Source organism: Homalodisca vitripennis, chromosome 5, assembly GCF_021130785.1.
Source record: "Homalodisca vitripennis isolate AUS2020 chromosome 5, UT_GWSS_2.1, whole genome shotgun sequence".
Lineage (NCBI taxonomy): Eukaryota > Metazoa > Arthropoda > Insecta > Hemiptera > Cicadellidae > Homalodisca > Homalodisca vitripennis.
Genome location: NC_060211.1, coordinates 162,437,962 through 162,461,874, shown reverse-complemented (window position 1 = coordinate 162,461,874; position 23,913 = coordinate 162,437,962). Strand labels below are relative to the sequence as shown.

At 30.1% G+C, this 23,913-nt stretch overlaps 1 protein-coding gene across 2 annotated transcripts; it reads right to left on the bottom strand.

The window, feature by feature from the left end:
• Positions 1-662: 662 nt before the first annotated feature.
• Positions 663-23,861, bottom strand: LOC124363077 (peptidyl-prolyl cis-trans isomerase sig-7). 2 transcript variants are annotated; one of them, XM_046818170.1, is made up of 9 exons: positions 23,757-23,861; positions 19,977-20,107; positions 16,911-17,043; positions 16,142-16,246; positions 15,661-15,816; positions 11,917-12,013; positions 7,050-7,291; positions 6,172-6,379; positions 663-6,015 (listed from the first exon to the last, which is right to left on the bottom strand). In XM_046818170.1, the coding sequence occupies exons 2-9, from the start codon at positions 20,044-20,046 to the stop codon at positions 4,480-4,482; spliced, it is 2,547 nt and encodes an 848-aa protein (XP_046674126.1). In that variant the 5' UTR covers positions 20,047-20,107; positions 23,757-23,861; the 3' UTR covers positions 663-4,479. The 2 variants fall into 2 exon arrangements, with proteins under 2 accessions (XP_046674126.1, XP_046674125.1); XM_046818169.1 differs by having other exon boundaries at positions 23,662-23,823.
• Between the last annotated feature and the right edge of the window lie 52 nt (positions 23,862-23,913).

Here is a 23,913-nt window from a genome sequence, read left to right as displayed (position 1 = left end):
TTACATATATAGGTATAAAAGAAATTAAGGGAATAATTAAATCTAAATTGCAACTGGTACAGTTTCATGTATCACAATGTTTTGCACAAACTTGCCACACACTACATTGTTGAACCCATGTTTCATCCCGATCTTAGGGTTGGGTGAAAGTAACTAATAAACCAAAGATCATTACTATATTAATATTTTGTTTTAATTTAAATTATTGACATAAAACTTTATGAAATAACTACTTTGATTTGATACCATATTATTATTAGTACAAGTGTATTCTTGGATTTTATTATTTTTCTCAGATGGCTTGAAGGCAGTCTTCTGAATATACCGCTTCACTCATTCTCTCTTGTGCAAAAAAAGTTACAAAATAGATACATATTTTAAGACTGGTTAAAAAAGGTCTTGTCATATACTCTATTTTACAATGCTCTCGATTCTGATTTTGACATGTAAAATTATACTTTGACTGAAATATGTATTTCTGTCAAATATTTTGTTGTCAATTTATTAATTATTCTATTCTGACGTAAGGGGTGAATGGGGAGGATTCAATAATTGCAATGCAGAACACCACTAATTCTAACTGTGGGAATGGTAAAACAATAAAAAAAATGTTCTTTTCAATATTTAAATTATATATATATATATATAAAAACTCCAAGATGTATAATTAAGCATGTTTCTTTATTGAACATTGTGGTGTATTAACGAAACATTATAAATCATTATGATTCTGATATTATGGACTTAAATTAATCATAACCCATGAGTAATTGTTTTTATAATGATCAAGTAACTAAGACTAAAAACAAATATGACAAATGTAAACAACAAATATGATATAGCTCAAGTTTTAAAACTAGAACAGTTGTCATATTATACTACTTAAAACAAATATTCTGTTTTCAATTGGTAAATTTAATTTCATGCAATAGTACTTAGGTTCCAGGTAGAGCAGTGTTTACAATTTACTTTTATAATGAATTTAGTAGAGTACTTTGAAAACACTTAATATAATTCATATTTTATACAAAGACAGTGATTGATCATTCAGTACAATTTCTATTGATTACTCGAACCATTGTTAAGTAAATGAGGTAAAATAATTATATACACAAATATAGGATAATCTAAATTGTATTATGTACAAAATAGAAATATTCACTAAGATCTCAATTGATAATCAAATATATGTTAAAACATAAAAACACTACAGCCCTTTAAGTTATTTCTAAAATATACATTGAAATTCATCTTTACAGAAATATTTAAACTACAAAGAACCATACAATTACTAAATTTAGAAAATAATATTAAAAAATCATAATAGTAATAAATATCTGAGCAATAAAGGTTACAGCATTGTCCTATTTTCAATAAATACAACATTTTATAAAATTATGTACTCTGAATTTACAAATTAAAAATCAGTCTAGAATAATAAAATAGTTATCATAAAATTACAGTCCCTTATGTATTAAATCTATTTACTTGCTGACTCAGCATGTAAATGATAATGAGGGTGATTTAAGAAATACAAACTTTATAACAATTCTATAAGTCATCTCCTGATTGTCTGGGGACGGATCAGCTACTTTGTTTGTTAACACAGTGACTGATAAAATAAAATACATTAAATATCAAGATTATGATTCTAAGAATTGCACTTGGAAAACAAGAATTCCTGCAAAATTGTAATTTGAAAAAAATTAAAATTTAATAAACTAATATTGAACTCAAAGAGTCATATACAACAAAATAACTAAATTATAAGTTTCAGAAATTGCTTTAACCATTTCTCTATAAATTATCACACTATATTGAATCAAAATGTGCTAAATTAATTACCCTGGACAACCAGGATTTAACTGTTAATAACTTAGTTATCACCAAAACATTTTTAACATTATTTTATTTTATGTTTCAAGGAAAACAAACAACTGAAATAAAATTAACACTTAAAATTTTACACTTACTAACACAGGTACCTAACTTTGTGAAAAAGAAATCTATAAAAATATCAATAATTACAACCACTACAGCAGGTAACTTTCTGTAACTGAGATATTGAATAAAATATATATTATAACAAAGGAAAGACGGGAAACAGTAGACAAGTTTATATCCTAAAAGTGACAGTCAGAACTCTTCTGTAGCACATAGAGCTCACACATGACAATTTTGGTAAACAAATATCCCATTATGTAAAAATATTCAATGGTTGCGGTTAGACAAAGTAATTACAATCTGGGATTTTAAAATTACAAAATTTAATAACAATACAAATATTTGTAAATGGTTAAAAGTAATTACAATACAAGCAATCTTGTTTGACATATTTCGAAAATATGAACACTCTTCTTTCTTTTTAGTGCTAGAGGGAATTTTGTTTTTATCAAGCTTTGAAGTGGTAAACTGTGACAAATTTAAAAGAAAATTAATCTTATCTAGATTTTCATAAACTTATGACATCTAAAAATATTATTTATGAATAAAAATATACAAAAATTACTTAATCTGACATGCAATTAAACATTTTATTACTATTCAATAATGATTCTATGATATACATATTGTAAATACCTATCTGGTGAATATAAAAATCCGCCTTTTGTTTGTTTTCTGATAGCATAATTTACACTCGTTTTACAATAATTATTCTGCAGGTACAGTATACATTGAGCTGGCAACGATCGCAAACATTGAATAGTTGTTGCAAAATAATCAAAATAAATGAAATTCCAATGGAATTCAAATAAAATTATATTTATATTCTTTTCGTGTAAATAACATTTCAAAATTATTTTATACTTTGCTTTAAAAGCAATTTCATTCAGATTTATTCCAGTATTAACATACTTCTAAAGGGTGAAATATTTGTTAAGATGGACATTCGAATTAAGTTACAGTTAATTTTATAAAATCTGTATTTCTAAACTAAAATTACTATACAATAAGCTTACTGTTTCTATAAAAATAATAAATAGAACATAAAAACTGAACTTTTCAGTAGTTATAATCCGTAGTTTATACAACTTATAATATCCTCTGTGAAATTTCCAAAGTTACTTGAAATGTGACAATACAGCTTAAGCAGAGTTAATGTCCATACGAAATTTAAAATTTCACAAATTATTGATCCTTTTTATTTTATGATTTTTGGAAAACATGATCTTAAGTTTAAACATATATAAAAGCTTAGAATATCATCTTTTAATTGGTGTGTTTTACCTTTCTTCAGATTAATTTTACTCCTCACAATCGTTCAATATCTAAATACTAATTCCAGTCTTATACATGTTGAGAGTAACCCAAGAGACATTTTTATAAAAAATAACCGTTTAATTTGTTTTGATGCACTTGTTTTGAAAAGTGAATTGTTAGTTTTAGTTTAAAAAAGTATATCAAATTTAGTTAAGTAGATAAAAAACTAAAAACACAATGATATGTCATAAAATTATACAGAACTGAAATTTGAAGTGGTAACAAGGTTGTCAAGTCAAAGTCAAATGACATTAATAATTTGCTATGCATACAAATAATCTATACACCTGTTTTTTATAACATATAATGACAAAAAAATGCAAAATTATGTTTTATTCTTATACTAGCCATATCAAACTCAAACAAATAACTGAAATCACGTATTTACATAATATTACAAGCTAACTCTAATAGTTACTTTGCAAAAAATTGTTTAAATTTGGGTTTACTTGATTATATTTTTGTTTACGAAATATCTTTTGACAAGTGCTTTATTGCGAACACATATTCTTTCCGCTGGTATTTAATTTTTTCTCGTTTAATAGTAAAATAACTTGCTTGTGATGAAAACAATATCTGATCAGAAGTATTACAATATCTTTGAACTTGAACATAATATATTGATTTACAATATTGACAAGTTTTTTGTTTGCTATATAAATCCTACTAATTATTGTGATGTTTATTGACGATACATAGTAATTTTTATGAGAAAATGTTTATCACTGATGACAATTTATTATTTTATACCTTGTAAATTTTATTAAAACCCTCACTTGTTTTTAGTTACGATACTGAAAAACTCTAAATCAATATTTAATAAAAAATATGTTTGACTATTGGGCTACTTTCAAACGTTTTCAACTTTCTAAATGGCTATTAAATTTATAATTTTTTTAAATTTGAACAATATGAAAAACAACTATTGAAATCCTAATGAAAGACTAAGTATTGATGTTTTTACATAACTGAAAGTAAAGTTTGAATGTAAAAAAATCATTATTAACATTCCACATCATAAATTATGTTATGGATATATGCTGGATGGACATTTTCAGGTACAAACATGAAATGCAATTTGCTCATGACACGAACTTTACCTGCTCTACAAGTGCATAAAACAGGAACATTCATATTAAACTTAAAAAAAAGATATTTTTGTTTTGAATAAATTAAATGGAAAACCACAACCAAAATTATTTTCTTCAATGTCACCTGTCACTCACTGGTGGTTGACACAAGACCAGTATTACTACATTTTGAGTTCTTTGACGATTTTTTTTGTTTTCGACTAACTGATTTGTTTCCAACACTATCTTCTGAATCAGAGCTGCTAGAAGTTTCTTCTTTCCTTTTTCTCTTCTTTTTGGAAGAAATATGCTTTGGCTTTTTCTTTGCTTGTTTGTCAATGACTTTTCTTTTCTTTTTTTTGCCTTTGACATCTGAATCTTCTGATGATGAACTTTCACTTTGACTTTCTTCTGATGAGTGGGCAGGTTTTTTTCTCGGGTGCTTGAAAATATTAATGACTTTTTTGTGTTTTTTTGTTTTCCTTTTTCTTTTAGAATCAGAATCTGAAGAGTCTTCTGACACACTGTCTGACTCAGACGAATCCTTTGTTCTTTTCTTTTTCTTTATTTCTTTCACAAGTTTACCTCCGCGGTAGTACCTCTTGGCTACAATCAATTTTTTTTTCTTGCTGTGTCTGTAATCACTTGAATCACTGCTAGATGAAGAATCACTGCTATCACTACTTTCACTAGATGATTCACTGCTGCTTGAGTGTCGCCTTTTCTTCCTTTTCCTACTTTCAGATGCCTTTCTTTTCCTTTTAATCATTTTCTTTTTATCTTCTGATTGTTTATTTTCATCTGGCCTCTTATCACTCTTTTGACTTAACTTATCTTCACCAACATCTTCATTTTCAATATCATCTTTTTGTATTTCTTCATATTTTTTGTCATCTTTGCTCGATCTTCGTGAAGTATTACTGGTTTTTACCTCTGTTATCGGTTCATTTATAGAATGAAATATGGCATGATCTGGGCTTTTCACCACTTCTTCCTCTATATTGGGTAGATCTCTGCTGTCATGAAAACTGTCACTTAGAATATCTTCTTTAGGAATGCTAAGTGAAGGACTATTATATTTGGATCCTCTTTCTTTCTCTTTTTTGGCTTCTAATTTTTCTGTACTTCCCTTAAACCCAAGTTTTTCTACACTTTCACCCTTTATAAAATCTTTCTGTCGGCTATTACTTCTACCATTAATATTTTTACTATCTTTCTCCCTCTTCCGTTCATCTAATCTTTTCTCATCATACTTCTTTTCATCAACTTTCCTACTGTTGCTGCTACTACTACTAACTTTTTTAGAATCATCTTCTCTTTTTCTTGAGCTTTCCATATCTCTTCTTTTACTATCATGTCGTTTATCGTCATCCCTGTAATCATCCTTCCTGTCACGTTTGCTGTCCCGTTTCCTCCAGTCAGATCTGCTGCGGTCTCTGTCATCCCTTCTTCTATACCTATCATCGGTTTCTTTGTCCTTCAACCTCTCTCGTCCTCGGTCGTCTTCCCTCTCCCTATCCTCTCTGCCCCGATCTCGTCCATGCCGATCGTCCTCCTCTCGTTCTCTTCCTCTATCCCTTCTTCTTTCCCTCTCCTCATAGTCTCTATCACGCCTGTTACTGCTTCTGTTCTTTGATTCATCTCTGTCTCTATGAGTGGAAGTTTTCGTATCTTTAGATTGTTCCTGAAAAATAAAAATAGTCTGATCAGTTATTATTGAAAAAGTATCTATCAGTAACTTATTTAGATTCTGTACTTAAAACTTCTGATTACTACTATATGCTTTGAAAACACTAAAACATTACTAAAATATCTATTGAAAAGTACAAAATAATCATACTTTGCCATCAAAGTAGTCAACTCCTCTTCCTTTCCCCCTCCATCTCATCTTTGCAACGCTCTGGCTGAAGTCCACATGTATTCTTCGGTCGTCTATGAGAACGTTATCCATCTTGAAATATGCCTCCTCACATGCTTTCTGGTCCTCGAATTCCACAAAGGCATATTGCAGAGAGTCACCTGTGTTTTTGTCCCTTATCACCTCACAACTAAAACAAATAAATTCTTTCATAAACAAACATTACATATTCTAACATAGTTGTCCAAAATTGAATTTAAATCCTCTTCCATACTATGAAAGTGAAGTTGTCATGTATATTTGAAAGATTCTCCAGTTCAACCTGAATATTAAGTGGACGTAATAAACCTTGCAGAACAGGTATTTGACTGATTTGTTATATTTTATTCTTTAAAATTGTTTTTAAGTGTCGATAAATAAAATAATATAAATTCTAAAAACCAAACTTATAAACCAAATATTTTATATAAAGTGGTTATGTTTCACCATGAACATTTTTATAATTGGCAACAATTAAATTTAATTTCTTCTTCTGTTTAGAGTTTATGGCCTCAATATTTTGTATGGATAGAAAATTGTGATTTCATTACGTGATCTCTAAAAAAACAAAAAAAATCTTTATTTGAATTACAAAAAACTATAATTTAAATCACTCTAAGTTGTAAAAAATGTTTTGATTTTCTTATGATTATCTTTGCACTACATCTCATTTTACATAATTACTCGAACAATTAATTACGAGATACTACAATCACAAAACAAAATCCATTTAAAAATTATATATTTTTTGTTCATCAAAAACCTTTTAATGACTTTTTTTAATTCAGAAAGGCAAAGTTAGTAGTCATTAAGTCTGGAACCTTTTGACTTTGCCAAAACGGCTGAAGATGATCTCGAGGTCATCGTCGGTGGTGACGGGGTTCAGCTTGCAGACGAAGAGGACATTCTCAGGCGGGGCCATTTCTGCATCGGGCAGATCTCCTACTATCTCTAGGATGGTGGCTCTCGCCCGTGCTTCTCGTTCCTGCTTGAGCTCTTCCACTTGTGCAGCTGACAACCCTACAGTCTCATCCACAGCCTCGTCCGCCCCAATACGCCCATTCTGCAAACCCACACACATAAACATCTTCCTCCAGACAAATACCTACAGTAAAATTTTTAAGAGGTGACTCTTTCCCACCCTTACGATATGTGTCTGTTCTGCAAAATGTTCATGATAATACCCTTGTAAAATGCTTTATGTATAACAAAAGAGTGGAAGCCATCATTTTGAGAAAAAGAATTAAAAAAAATATTTACTACAATTTAAACACTTGCTAGGAATTAATTATGGGTCTGGTAGTTGAAAAGCTGTAATGATACATTACAGCTACATTGCTATTTGCACAAAACATTTTACAAAATCTGAAGATTTGTCATTTAACGAAGGAATATAATACACTATAATATTACTTTGTTCAGTAAATTACATGTAGCCTGAGTTTTGTTGTCTCAATACTTTTTTTATAACAACCAATAAAAACAAAAAATGGGGTCATAGGTGATTTTCAAAGTAGTCTCATAAAAAAATACAAAAAAGGCATTTTGAAATATTTCAAATATACAGTGTGCACTAAAAGATTTTGTTGAGATTTAAATATTATATTTTCAATTATGTTCAATTTTTAAGAAACTAGTAGTTTTATGGGCAAGAAAAAATGTCAACCTATTTGTACAGAGTCTTTTTTGTGTTGCATAAATACTAGGCAATATAATTCAAAAAAATATAAAATAAATTTTAACTGTGAAACATCCTATTAAATATGATATACTTACTTAGATGTAATTTTTACTATAAAAATAGTTTACTATTAGATGACTGCAAAGACGACTACTCACTTTTGTCATTTGCTATTGCGGAACCATTTGAAAATCAACTAATCATAACTCTGTTGGCAGATCAGGAGTTCTTAACTAGTCTTAGCATACTGTTTAAGCCAGCTTGTTTGTACTCGATGTGGTGAAATTTCAATAATGCACAGTATTTTACTAAATGCTCAAACAAGACTGAAATATAGAATATATACTTGTATTTAGTAATTCCGATGCCAATCAGAATAAAAGTTTATTTTTTAAAGATCATATTGAGAATAATATAGCACAGAGTATGTATACCATCTAATATTATGTGTGTTAACATAAAACTCTTCGCATTCAAATTTCCTGGACCCTGATATTCTCTTGTAGTTGCATTTAGTGAAAATACGTGGCTTAGAAAAACATATAGTTACTTATTTGAACTATTACATAAATGTTGCTTAGACATTTTGGTTAGCCGTTATATTGAGCACAAATTACCAGTAAAATAAACATTTACATTTGTACTGGGCTTAAAATAAAAGATTCAAGTCTTTAAAAAAAACTGCACATACATGAATTAAAAAAATATATCATCTATTCAAATAACATATTTTTTATTTTTGTGCGACATAGCACAGGTATTACTAGTTGTAAATAAACTGTTACACCAAGTTTATTGATGTCTCTAACATGTACAAAACGTTTTAAAATATATACTTATGTCATCTCTACAGACTGGAAGAGCTTTATGTAGGTTTGTTGTAAGCTGCCATAAATACTTCGCCATTCACAATAGTGACTAGGTCAGGTTGATACTACCTACAATATCCTCCTTAAGACACAACAAGCTCACTTTTCACATATTTTTTAAGAAGCTTCCGATTAAGAGTTCATTTAGAGATACTTTATAAATTTAATTAAAGAATTGCTGTAATTTTAGGGACCTCTTTTTTATTATTGTTTATCAATGCCAACAGAACATCTATCCTGAATTACATTGTTCAACTGTATACTCGGATCTCTCTACCAATTGCCAAAGTATAAACAATTATACTCTACAATCTGCCATTGAGTCCACTGCAAAATGTGGTGTAATCAACAATATACTCCCCTGAACCTCTTGATCTTTAATTGCCCAAAAAAGATTTTTGATTGGTACTTTACAGAGGTCCTTGGTCCATGACTACCTTGAGTTTTTCACAGAGACAAGAGCCACTTAGATATATCACCTAATTGAGGATACTTAGAAGAAATTGGATGGTGAAAACATTGTGGACGGTGTAGAAGTTTTCAGAGGTGGTTGGAGTAAATGAGCAAATGGAACTTTATATTCACAGATTTGTAAGCTTATCGTATTGTGGAAAAACTGGTTCGTTATCCATAGAATATTCATCACAATGAATCGGGCAGAAAATGTGTGCAATAATTTCAGGGTGTACATTTTTTCATTGGATCTTTTTTTGGCATTGTGCTTTTAATAATTATTTTTGTATAATAAATGAAGCAACATGTATGGGACACAAAAATGGCATGTAAGTGTGATGGATTTTCACAGTCAGCTTGTTAAAATATTACCTAATTTTCTTCTACTGGTTGAATGCCATTGGCCAGTGAAAAGAAGAATCAGTGATTGGTTTATGAGTGGGAGCTTCGCTAATTAAACAGATAACAAATAAATAAAAAAAACTAATATAGTACTTTCCTGATGTATTAGAGTTTTGATCTTATATAACACACAAATTTACAAAAATTTATAAAATAAAATTTTTTCATTGGTATTTTTTCATATGGAAAATAAATTGGCAATAAATAAATTTAAACTTGTAAAATGACTTTCACATCACCTGCCATTACATGATACGAGTTACATGTGGTAAAGTAAAATATTTGTTTTTTACTGCATATTTCAACTTTAAAAATATTTAAAACAATGTTTTATATACGAATCTTAACTATGAATAATTATTTTTCGTTTTTCACTTGACCAAGATCACAGCCTAAATTAAGCATAAAATATAGTTACTTACTACAATTCACACATATTTAATGCTAAATAGCTTAGGGATTTTTTGAAATGTAGTTAATATATTAAAAATATTTGTACAACTATAATAAAGTTGCAGTATAAATGGTAATATGATTATAGTCTAGAAATCTCACAGATGCAGCAAATGTATGCTTTTTACTGGTACCTTTTGTTGTACTAACAGAAAATTATACCAATTGATAGAAAATAAAATGGGCTTTGACAAATTATTCTCAAACAATTTTATAAAAACGTGCGGTTTTTTGATGATTTAAGTTTTAGAATATTTAAAATGCCTAGAAATCTCACAGATGCAACAAATGTATGCTTTTTACCTTTTGTTGTACTAACAGAAAATTATACCAATTGATAAAAAATAAAATGGGCTATAACAAATTATTCTCAAACAATTTTACAAAAATGTGCAGTTTTTTGATGATTTAAGTTTCAAAATATTTAAAATGCCACCATTTTTAAACAGAATATTGCTACCAGTTGATTATATGCCGGATAGTTGAAAAAGAAACACGTCTTTTCAAACCATTTCTATTGAATTTCAGTGTATAAAGCTACGTCCTGTATTACATTCACATCCTCTGGTTGATTTCACAACTAGATTCTAAATGAGGCTGTACTTTAAAAAGTACACAATCTTTAGTAAATCTTGTTTAAAATATTACGCATGTGTCCTTAAGTTTTATAAAAGATGTACGTCCATCTATGCAATAATTTTTTTGTACTCCTTCCAGCACTTATCCTTGCATAATCTGAATAGTGTCCAGACTCTGGACACCAAGAGAACTCACAGAGAAATAGTGGCTTATACGACAATGGTTGAACTCAAGATTACTTATAAAGTTTCAACTTACAGCGTTAGCATGGATGTATCAACAGATACAATTTGGTATCACACTGCATTTAGAATCGAGTTAAAAATCAGAACCTAACAATTAAGTTAATTGAACGGAGGTGAGCTAAAAAAATGTGAGCTTTTATTATTGATGCATTTTATGCCACACAATAGTCCAATAATATATTATTTCAATTCTCTTGTTCCGTTTGTTTGATTCTTAGGATTCAATTTACTTTTTTTATTTTCTGAGCCACTACAATCAGACCACAAAATGGTGAGTCCATACTCAGCTAATTGGAAGTCGATTCTATTTTTAATTGAGATTGGGGGAAAAAATCAGTTATCCTTGCCTTTACGAGGAGTACTGCACGCAGCACAAGAGTTTACCATTATATCCTCAGAGAGAAAAAGTGTTGTTCTTAATTTTAATAGTCAAATACAACATTGTACATAGCAAATTTCACCAAACCTCTAGCAAAGCTGGACAAAAATAACCCATAAAGGACCAAAGCTTATTAATGAATCTACTAAGCACCTATCCAAGCACAAATTCACCTTTTGTTCATTACACCTTCTACGTTTTGACAGATCCATCTAACAATGTTAAGAGTAAAAACATAAATATTTTCCAGGAAATTAACTTTGCAGTTTCAAAACGTTTTGTTCATAAAGTTTGTTAGTACAGGTGTACAGCTCTCAATTAAATATTGTAACTTTGTGTTTAAAAACTTTTCAAAGTAATTATTAACTTTGATTTACAAAAAATACTCTCATTTTATTACCAAAGAAACTAGCCTTTTTTTGTTAAAATTACACTGGTATCATAATATTAAGTAATATTTAATGACATAGTATGGATGTAACATTTTCTTGAACATTGTGCCCTCATCGATACATCATCTTGACTTGAGGCTTAGACTAAGAATTGAATGTAATCAATCAATTCAGTTCAAAGCACAATTTATACTTGTTAACACTAAAAGATGATCGTTGAGTGATAAATACTCACGGCAAGCTTCTCCTGAGTTGGTTCCGGTGACATGTCGGGGGCTATCAGTCCTGACGGGTCCTCGAAGGGGTCGTCTATGATGACGGTGTGGGTGATGCTGTGGGGTGACAACAGACAATGTTTATTCTCGTGGGATGGAAGGATCTTGGGGTGTGGTAGTGGGACATAGATGATTAGCAAGCCTAAACATGTCTACTACACAGCACAAAATAACAATTATTAATCCACAAAATGTATTAAATGTTTCACAGTAGTACCATTATACCAATATATCAATTCTATTTTTAATTACCACAAAAGATTTGTGAGGTTTTCATGTGTTTATGTTTATTAATGGTGTTACAATGGTGATCTGTTGAACAATAATGCATATGCTGTAGAAACAAATTAATTTGCTTCTTTAAAACCATGCTAATTTATTAACTGATAACTGAATGCGTGTCTGATATTAATCTAATTTTTTTCTAACACTATAACCCCATTACAGCTACGATACTGAGAAATACCTAACAAACACTAAACATTTCTTCTTGTTGGAATTTTATTAACTGATATATTGTTAAGGACCGACAGAACCTTCTTAATATTGTGTTGTCCGTCCGTCTGTATGATAGAACTCTTGATAGAAAGGTCCTAAACTTGAAACTCTGTACACTGATTCCTATTGGTCCAAGAAAGAACAGCACTGATTTTGGGGTCAGAAGGTCAAAGGGAAGTGCGTCCATTTGAGCCATAAATCTTTTGTCATGTCTCAAAAACAACAACTGTTGAAATGTTTGATACTCCCTCCTTGTATGGGTTTACTTACATCATTATTATATAATCTGGATGAAACAATGAATTTTGTAAGACAAATGAATAATTAAATTCTTGTTATGTGACACATGTTATAAACATAGGCCAAATCTACATACAAATAATTTGTATGGTTTCATAACTAGATCAAACCGGCACTTGATTTCATCGACATAAAATATTCACAGTACTCTTATTTTTTTTCAAAAAGGAAAGAATCAAGTCCCAAAGCATTTGCTTCAGTGTTAAAAACCTCACTGTGCATTTTAATATAAACATTGCATACAAAGTATATATTTTTTTTTATGCGCATTAACATGAGAAATTTTCACAGATATTTTCTTTTGTAGGTCAGTGCTTCATAGTGTTATCATAGCAATTTAAATCAGACATTAAATATGTTTTTAATTATTAACCTCCAACTGTTTTACTAATAAAATGGTATTCTCAGTTTTTGCCCATGTGTAGGGATGTTCCTAATTTTATTGCAAAAGAACACGAGTTTATGGAATTGAATTGTAATCTAAAACAGCTTGTTTTGATAATAATCATTAATCCAGTTACCTAATTTAAAACTCGTTTTATAAGATGATGTTAGTCACTCCAAAGACAACTATTAGCTTCCATAATATAGGATACAGGATTGAACAAATGAATTATATTCCATTGTTTTATTTAAAATTTACATATGTTAGTAGTGTTGTTGTTAAGACGGATTTTCTCCCAACTTGTTGAGGATTTCTTGATTCTGGAACTGCCGTGATTCTTCACATCCTTCCAAGATGCATTTGTCATAACTGGAGTTGGACAGCAACAATAAAGGTGGGGGGAGGAAAACCAACTGCTTTTCTCACGTGGAAAAGCATAATCTTCAACTCGTTCTGCAGATCTAGAAGATTTAAGGAGTTCTAGATGACTGCTTCCTCGGAAACTGAAGATAATGACGGTAAGTGGAACTGGAAGTTACCACGCCTTGTTGAGGTGGAGTCTACCGAAACAAGAAGAGTGGACTCACTCGTGAAAGAAGCACTCGGAAGCGCCAAGCCCAGGTTTGCGGCCTGGAGACAACTTAACCGCAACGTAACTACGCCGGTCACACTTCCCCGTCGACTATTGGGCTTAAAAACAAAAACAGGCATATTTTTACAGCAGTTACCACTAGACCCATGCATCCCCACCTTTACCCAAGGCGATATCAATAAGAATACTTCATAGCAACTGGTGGTTATTAATATCGACTTAGAATTAGATACATTTTTATATCTAATTCATCGACATAGGGAGTTGTAGAGATGTCTTCAGAAGATTATAGCAGGACAGTCTGCGTAGACAGAAGTAATGCTGAAGCTTATGGTGTTTCACGATTCGAGTCTGCGAAGTGATGATCGATGACACTGTTGCTGAGACTTGATGATGATTTCTCGTGCTGATGTTTTCTCAGTATTGGGGGAATAATAATCACCAGTTGCTGTGAAATCCTTCTTGACTGAATTTAGCGCCAAACTATTACCTTACAAAAAGCATGCACTATTCTAGTCAATAAAAACACAATTCTTTTCCAAGATTGCTCAAAATATTTTAAACATACAAATGACTAAGGACAGAATTAAAATGTTGCTGATTATAAACATTAGTAAAATATTCCTTTACTTTGTTTTTGAGTTCCAAACTTTATTTACTGTACAACAAATGATAAGTTTTTCTAAATATTAACGCCTAACACTGTAAAACAAAAGCAAAGCAATTTTTTGTCATACAAAATGTGAAAGTTAAAATCTAAATATATTACGCAGTAAAACCTTTAACAGAATATTAAAAAAAGTATCAAAATTTTTGGGAAATGATTTGATGGTTAAAATAATTAAACAAAATAAAACAAAAAACATTCCCGACCAAGCTCCATATCGCTATGCCTATCTATGCATCAAATCTGTTTTATTATTCTATAATATTCAAGAACCAATATAAGTGACAGCATTGTACAAATATTTGGTTCTTTTTAGGACATCCATCTATTTCAGAAAAAAATGAACAAAAACATAGAAACGTAATTAAAATACACGTGGATTATATGTCTTGATGTTCGATATCCATTACATAGAAGCAAATAATTCATAAGCACATAAGAAATAGTATAAAATATAAATTTATTATTTAGTACCTAATTTGTTAGAATTGTATGGCATATAATAACTAAAAAATGCTTGTTTATTTTGCAAATAAACGTACATTTCTTGAGTTAGTTATTTTTATCAAACAAATTAAGTACATTTTTTTGTGTTTCAATTCTGCTTTTACTATTGTATTTTAGTATGATTCATTTTCTAATTTAAAATAGAAATTTAAAACTGCCACATTTTTATTTTATTTAATTCTTTATTTTTGCTATCAGTGAGGTCCTAAAAAGACTAATATTTGTAAAATGTCACAACAAAATTGCTGTAATCCTTTTTGACTTTTACTTTATAGATTATTAAAAACGTTAAAATAAAAATTAAATAGACTTTTAACTGATAAATAAGGAATACTTAGGTGGAGTTGGATTATAATAGGCCTGCTAGGAGAAACACTTATACATGTGGAATGTTATAAAATTCAATATGATGGCATGGATAACATTCTTCTAAAGAAAAAAAAACACCAACATGTAGAATTATCACAAGATCGTAAAGGCACTGACGTCTCTCACTTATTAATGCTACTACTAACAAATATTTATTAAAGTCTATATAATTTTGCTGAGCAAGTTTCATTAGCCATGTTTTGATGAAAATGAAGAGTTTTTCAAAGAGAAGAAACAGTAATGCTTGTATTTGAATCTTCTTACAAAATAATTAAAACAAACTGATAGCCAACATATTTGTATACTTTAAATACATGAAAATTGTGCCAATCATGGATGGATGTGGTTAATACTGAACTGATATGATTCCACAGCCAGTGGCCTACCGTATGTCCTTGTAAGGCCGGTGTAGGTTGTCACAGATGGCCTCGTTGAGTTTCAGTACGATCTCGACGCCCTCCGTGATCTCGCCAAACACACAGTGTTCCTGGTCCAGAGACACCAGCTCCTCGCCCAGAGTGATGAAGAACTGTGAACCTAACCTGGACAATGGAAATCAAACGAGATATTACTCAACTATCTGGTCCTCACAGTATAGTATTCTAATAAAGCACACTTCACAATAAGTATTTGGAACAAGAGTTTTGTTTTCTCAAATTGCTATCCATCTTCTTACCTTTCAATGTTATTGTCTTCTCTGCTAGAATAACTCGATAGTCTGAATTAATAGCAATATGCAGCCAAAGATTTGAAATCCAGATTTGTTAATTTACCTGCGCATTTGAAAAATCTTCATACCATTTCTTTGAAGATTGTCTTTGTATTCACATGGTGTCATAACTATATCATAACAATATGTTGACTTACATGTTGTTGCCACAATTCACCATGGAGACCAGCCCCGGCTTGTTGTGCTTCAACTTTGGCATCACCTCGGCCTCAAAATACCTGGCGTTTTCCCCGTACAGTAATCTAAAAGCAGCACAAAGAGAAGTCTTAATGAATTATTACAATTACCAAGGCGAATGTATTGTAAAACTCAATGTAAGATGAGCCAACAACCAATAATAAACAACAAGTATTATGTTAATACGTAGAAAAAATAAGCTATAGATTAACCACTTAAAAAAAGAAACTGGGCGATTTTAATTCATGCAGGGTGAGGTAAATACCCCTCCCAGTTTTTCTATAACACTGGAAATTATTAATTAAAATAAAATGATTTATTATTAAAAATCGCAATATTAGTGTGTAACAAATAACCTATTACTTTTAATAAAATTCACACTAATGCATTCATTTGTCCTTTTTTAAAGGGAAGTATGCTGGTATTCAATAAAAATGTGGTAAATTAAACTTAAATAAATATATAGGCTATCTGATAGCTCTTATAACATATCTAGCCAAGCCTAGGTTTTTACAACATAATAGTGTACTACACATTAAGTATGACAAACTGCAGTTTAGTGCCTGATATGGCACCAGCAGTACCAACAACGTTTCAAAGATAAAATTTATTTGATGACTCCTTTTTATTGAAACGTATTTACTTATTTTATAGGTGAATATAGATAAATTCCTCAATAGCTTAAGAAGTGTTAAACAATAAAATGGTACAATCCTGACCCAGCATTACCCATATATGGACTCGCCACCGTTTCCAGACCCCGTCGGATCGCCAGTCTGAGCCAGGAAGTTCGGCTGGACTGAGTGGAATAAGCAGAAGTTATAATACTTCATCTTGCACAGCTTCAGAAAGTTCTTGCATGCTAAAATACCAAAATCAATACATTTTAACTATAAATAAACTAATCAATAATACTATTATTCTAAATACTTTTTTAAATTATAGTTTAAACAGTTTTTTGTCAATAAAACTGTATTATTATCGTTTTACCCTTGATGTTGGAAGTCTAACAAATTTTCATGCACAAAACTTTTGATCATAATTATAATTGTACTGGTAAAATAATTCTTTTAGAGTACTTGAAATGAATATTGTATGCACTTAAAAAACTTCCAATATAAACTGAAACAACAAATTAAATATTTAATGAAATAATATTTGTGCTTTACTTTCCTATAATTAACACATAAGTGCCTGGAGACATCAAGATGACATCATACACATGATACAAGACCAGTACTGACAACAATGCCATATGTGTGTAATAAAAGTTTTAAAAATCCACATATTTGAATTTGTATCTATTTAATATATTATTAAACAGATCATTTTGTAATAATACACCATAAGGAATCTAATAATTTAGCAATGTTAAGGAACAACACTGAAAGAAATAATTTCCAATACACTTGTTTATTTCTTTAATCAAGACAGCTCACTCCCTGTATCAGTTTTTGACACGAACTAATTGTAAGAACTTATCAGTGTTTCCTGCCAACTTATATATTAGTGTGTAAATTACAAAACTGTTGTGTAAAATCAGTCAGTTGCAGGAACTCCCATTCAATTTCACCAGAGCTCTCTTGACTCTTGGAGGTCAAACAAGGCAAACAATCTACATATATGTTACTATAAAAAGATGAGGCACAATACCACATATGAATGGTGATAACGTCATGTAGAGAATTGTTGAATCTATTCAGCTTTGAGGACTTTCATACAAAAAAGTTATACTTTGTTATATAAAAAAAGTTTGTTTAACTGCAATGAGTAATTTTGTGACATTTGCAGTAAATTACTAATAGTCTTAAATGTGATAAAGTGATTTGGTTTAGGAGAAATTTGGAACATTTTAATAAAAAAAAAAGTTAAACCAAGTACAAATCACTGTATGGTGATGAGCTTATCAAAATTAAAACATTTTTTGACAGCTAAAGAAGAGGCTGGATTCAAATCCTCGAAAATTAGTTTTTGGTCGGTTTGTAATGTATTTTAAAGAGCATAGGAAAACAAACACTGAAAACTTGAATATACAATTTTGTTCTCCATGGGTAACCTACACGAATATAGCAAGTGCCAAACAGGTACTTCACATACAATACTTCCAGTTCCCATCAAGACCTGTCACTGGTTCAAAATTCACAGATCACAATTGTAGCATACTCGAGTTATCGAATGTGTGATCGACTGGAGTGGTAGAGAGAGAGTGTGTAACTGACAACCTGGTATAGCTGGATACAGTTTTCTCATAGTCGAGAAATATAATACTACAGAATACAGGCTTTTAATGTTTGTGCAACAGGTCATTCAAACGTGCTAGAGCGTTTAACTAAGTTAAATTTTATCTATAAAACATCATATCAGTGATGTGGAGATGCAAGTTTATAGCTGACCAATCAGAAGTTTTACATGACCAATCTGATTTCTGTAATGTAAAAATTGGTGTACCACAAGGATCAGTATTGGGGACCTTTCTTGTTCATTATAGCGGTGAATGACTTTGCAAATAGCATGCCTTGCAATTCAGTTCTATATGCAGATGATGCAACACTACTGAGCAGGAACAAACAGCTAGACCTTATGTTGGATCAGAGCAGAGCATTAGAAAGAGCAAAAGAATGGTTCAAAGTCAACTCTCTTGTAGTAAATAATGACAAAAACTGAACACATATGTTTCTCCTTAGATTTTAATGTAAGCAATAATTTTAAACCTGTTAAGCAGTTAGGTATATATTTAGATAGTAGGCTAAGCTGGGACTTTCATATTCAAACTATTTGTAAAAAATTAGCTAGAGTAATTTATTTATTACGTAAATTAAAAAGCTGTGTAAGTTCAGAGATGCTGTTGACAGCTTACTATGCATTCTTTCATCCTCATCTACTGTATGGAGTGGTGTTATGGGGTAATAGTAGTGCAGCCAAGCAAGTGTTTTTATGGCAAAAAAAGGCACTAAGAGTAGTTAAGGGTATACCAGAAAGAGAGTCTTGCTACCCAGTTTTTAAAGAATTACATATAATGACTCTGCCTTGTCTATTTATTTATGATTGTTTGTTAAGAGTTAAGGCAAACCTAAGTAAATATCAGCTAAGACAGGATGTACATAGTTACCCAACTCGATATAATGGAAAGTTAGATGTTTTAAGTGTTAGATTAGAGAAAACAAAGAAAAGTCATATATTTATTGAAATAGAATTGTTTAATAAACTACCAAGAATAGCTTGGTCAGTCAGCATGGTGAAATTTAAAAATGTACTGAGGACCTGGTTTAAAGAGAAAGCTTTTTATTCTATAGAACAATATTTGGCAAGTGATACTAGTGATATGAGATTTTAAATTAGGATAATACATTCATTACTGTTGATTTGTTGTAGTTTATTTTAAATTGTTGACTAATTTTACCAATTTTATCTCGATTATTTTAATTCACTAGTTATAGGCTTTTTGTTATTGTTTTTGTTATTCACTGTTAATCTTGTTAATATTTTCTGTTAATTCTTGTTGTTAGTTTCTTGTTACTCTATTTAAATTTGTTAATTAATTATTAAAAATTAAGAAATTGAAAGAAGCTTAAGGAAACTGAAATAAGAAGTTCTTAGTTTAAATATTTTTTAAGCCATTCATATTACTGATGATGTTTATTGCATGTAAATCATGTTTAACAACAAATAAAGATCTTGAATCTTGAATCTAGCTGAAGTAGAATTTCATTTCGCAACATTAAAACCATGTGTGCTTGCTTCAATTAGAATTTGAGCTAGTCCACATAGAGTGAAACAAAACAATTACTAACTCACCTTGAGGCCTGGCGTCTACAAAGAGGTCTATTGTAAAGTCCCCAATAGTGGTCTCGATAACTACTGCCATGATTGGTCACCCAATAAACACTTTAATCTTCTTGACACCACATCAAATGTCCAGTTTACAACTACAAACAATAGTATTACATCAATTAAAATCCAAGTAAACAAACAAAATCAGACTATGGTGACAAAATATGACACAAACTGTTTCTTTCGTAAAATAGAGATTTTATATCGCTGTTTCTATACTTTACAGGGTATCGCTTGTATTTGAAAACAAAATTAATATCAGGCGTAATCTTTTTCGCTAGAGCCAATAAAGAATAATTGTGTAAAAGTTTCATGGTCCAAAGCCTTATAACTTTTGAGGAAATGTGATCACTCAGCAATGGTTAATGGCTTTTGTATCAAATAAAAATCTCAGAATAATTACAATGAAAACATTCTTTAGAGGTATCTTAGGTATGGTATAAATTAATTAGATTTATGTAAAGAATTTTGTCACAATCAGGATCATTATACCATAAGTTACAATTTCAATGAATAATAACATTAATTTTTACCATGATGCAGTTTTTGCCATTCTTGATAAGAGAGTTTTATAAGATCTTGAATGCTATCAAATCTTCCCATTTAGTTAGATTAGTTTTTAAAGCTAATTAATTTCTATTAATTCCAGGAAGACAAAAATTTGTGATTCGTTTCACAGAAAGAAAAGAAAACAACTTGACATATTAGAAATGTAGCCTCTAAAAGGGTTTGATATAAATATACAACAATAAATCTGTTAACACTTTTTATATATTTCATTTGTACAATGTAGGCTACATTTTGAATTCAATGAATCCATTATCAGGTACTTGTAGGTTAGGTGAATGAAGTAAATAAATAATTTAAACCAAATTGTCATATGTTTGTAACTACCTTTGTGGCTAAAATCTTGTATTTAATTTTATATGTGATCAATTTATATAGTTTAAAAGTCTATCGAATAACAATTTTTTTGTTAGAAAATCTTTGTCATTTAATAGTAGGCCTACATTAGGATTAATTTTGACACGTCTGTAAATGTCAAGATGTTCTAAAATTGACAATAGGTGACCTTTTTTGCACATGTGTAAAATTTCAATATTATTTTCAATGTTTGTGTTAATGAATGTATAAAAGCATTTGAAGACATCATCAAATGCAAAATATGCTGACCATTTAAATAACACCGGCCATACATACAAAAACATGAAAGCAATCTAGAAATTTTACATACATAAAAAAAAATCACCTATTGTCCATAAAAATTACGAAACTCAGCTTCAGTTTGAAATGCATTTATTTGTAGTAGCACTTTGGCACACCTTCCGACCCAACCAAACCCTCTCTTTGTTTGGACTGCAGGGGTGGTATTTATACTACTGTACATGTTAAATCAAGTACTTTTTCACAGTTACTTATACCATGCTAGCTTATATAAATTTGTATTGACAATATCAATTTCAATTCATTATTAATCAATGCTAGTTCTTGATTCTTGGTTATTGGTATATTAATGTATTAAAAACAAAGACCCATTAGAAATGGTAATTAATCCTATAACCTAGCCTATGAGATGTTTAGCATTCTGGTGCTATATACTTCAATGTTAGAATCAGCATAACTGTTTGCTATAGAAAGCTGCAGTAAGTATAATAAGCAGCCATCACTAAAATCGAATAATCGATATTCATGATTATCTAAACTGTAGAAACCAAAATGTTGAACCAAATTATGTTATAAGTATTTATATTAACCCATTGACCATTTACCATGGTACCGTCTTGTGACGGCCGACGCGGTACCAAAATACCGATCACGAGACAGTAGCATGATGACGACGTACGTTATTAAATATTTATTTAAACACTAGTACTGTATGGGCTCAAATAATAAAGTTTATGTATTAAAATTAAACTAAAGAACATACACTATACATATAAATGTGTATTATCCCCAGAAAAAGAATATGAATCAAGGTATAATACTATACCCTTTCGCTTTTTTCGTGTTTGCTACGATTTGTGTAAGAACACAACTGTTGCATTTTACTAAAATCAACGTAAAACTTGAAAAAATTAAGTAAATCAATTAAATAAAATTTCTTATAAAATTACATCAAACATCATAATATATTATAACTGTGTTTTGTACTAAAATAATATTCTTGCTTTCAAAATTTACAAAAAAATAAAATGTTTAAAAATTATTCTCGAAATTAAAATAATTCTTATATACTTTAGTGCTTATAAATTACAGTATATTATAGCCTGATTGATTAGCTAAAAAACAATAGCTCATTGTTAATGGCCAGGTGCAGTGCCCAGATCTCCTTGCCGAGATTGACTTTAGAGTTCCCTCCGCTAACACTAGATCTCGAGAATTTCTTGGTCGCAGGCATCACTCCACCAACTTCGATTACAATAGTCCTTTGGCAAGGTTTGCTCGATTGGGTAATTGAATTGCATGTGATTGCGATATTTTCTGGGACAGTACATTGTATTCGTCGTCATTCTTTGACTGTGTTTTCCTCTTAGTGCATCAATTTCTAATAGGCCTATTATGTTTGCTCTACCTAATTTGCATTTTATTTAAATATTTCTTGTCAGTTCCTTGGTTAGAATGCATGGTTATGATTTCTGTTATTTTTTATGCTATGTTACGTTTTAGATATTTATTTGTATTAATAACTTATATTTTTATAAGCAAGTTAAAATTTGTTGTTCTAGTTGGGTTGCATTGTTGTTACCATAAATTTTTTATATTTATATACTGTAGTGACTTAATAGCAACTGCAAGTCTTCTTCAAACTTGCAAATTTTTATCATTTATAAGTTAGCGTATTAATTAATGAATATTTATAAAATTATTGTCGTTTTGCTAACTTGTAATATGCATATGTACTTCTTGTAATGAATTGTAATAATGGCTGCTGCCGTTGGAAATAAATAAATAAATAAGCTCAGTCAACCAAATAGCAATAAAAGTGAATGTTTTGTAAGTTTTACTAAACCCTTGTACGTTTTTTATATTTAATTGGATTCATACAAAGAGGTTTGGTGCAAGAATATTGAGTGGCTGACGGGTTAAAGTGCAGTTTAGACTTGTTTTGACATAATTTTGTACAAGAAGTTATTGTTATTCAACAAATTAAAAAGAGATAGCAATAATGAATAATAACTATAATAAAAATGCTTTTGTATTTGATATTATGTGTAGCCTATTTCTAATCCATAATTTGGTATCCTGATTCGATTGCAGTGGTCACCACTTACTATACTTCAGCCATATAGCCTAGAATGTAGATAACTAAATAAAACCTTGATCATTAACTGGATTGATCTGTAAAAGTTTGGTATTGAAAGAGTAAAGATTTATAGACAAAGACGACATTTATTATGACAAAAACAACCAATCTATTTCTATACAGTGGGGCTAACAGAACACTTGCAACTTAAAAAAAATTCTAATTAGGCTACATTAAAAAAAACTTAATTATTTTACAAACTTAACTCCTGGACTTCCAGCACTAATAGGTTTATTACTATCTGATGAGGAATTAATAATATGAGGAACACATATGGAAAATTTTATGATAGGCCTAAAACAAAACGGACTACTTAGTTTCAAATAAACTAAGTACATCACTTACCACGCAACAATATCACAAAATACACTTCAAAGGCAAATTAAGTGATTTCACTACTTAATCAAACACATTAGCATTCTTATAACCTATAAACTTACAATTCTACTTTAGCGACACAAACACAATTCTACTATTCCAATTTACAATTCCACGTAGGCCTATAAAAATATTACAGGCTAGATAGATAGTTTGGCCCTTGGATTGGTTGATGAAGTAAAAAGAAAAAATGGTAGGATGTAACATAGAGAAATGAAT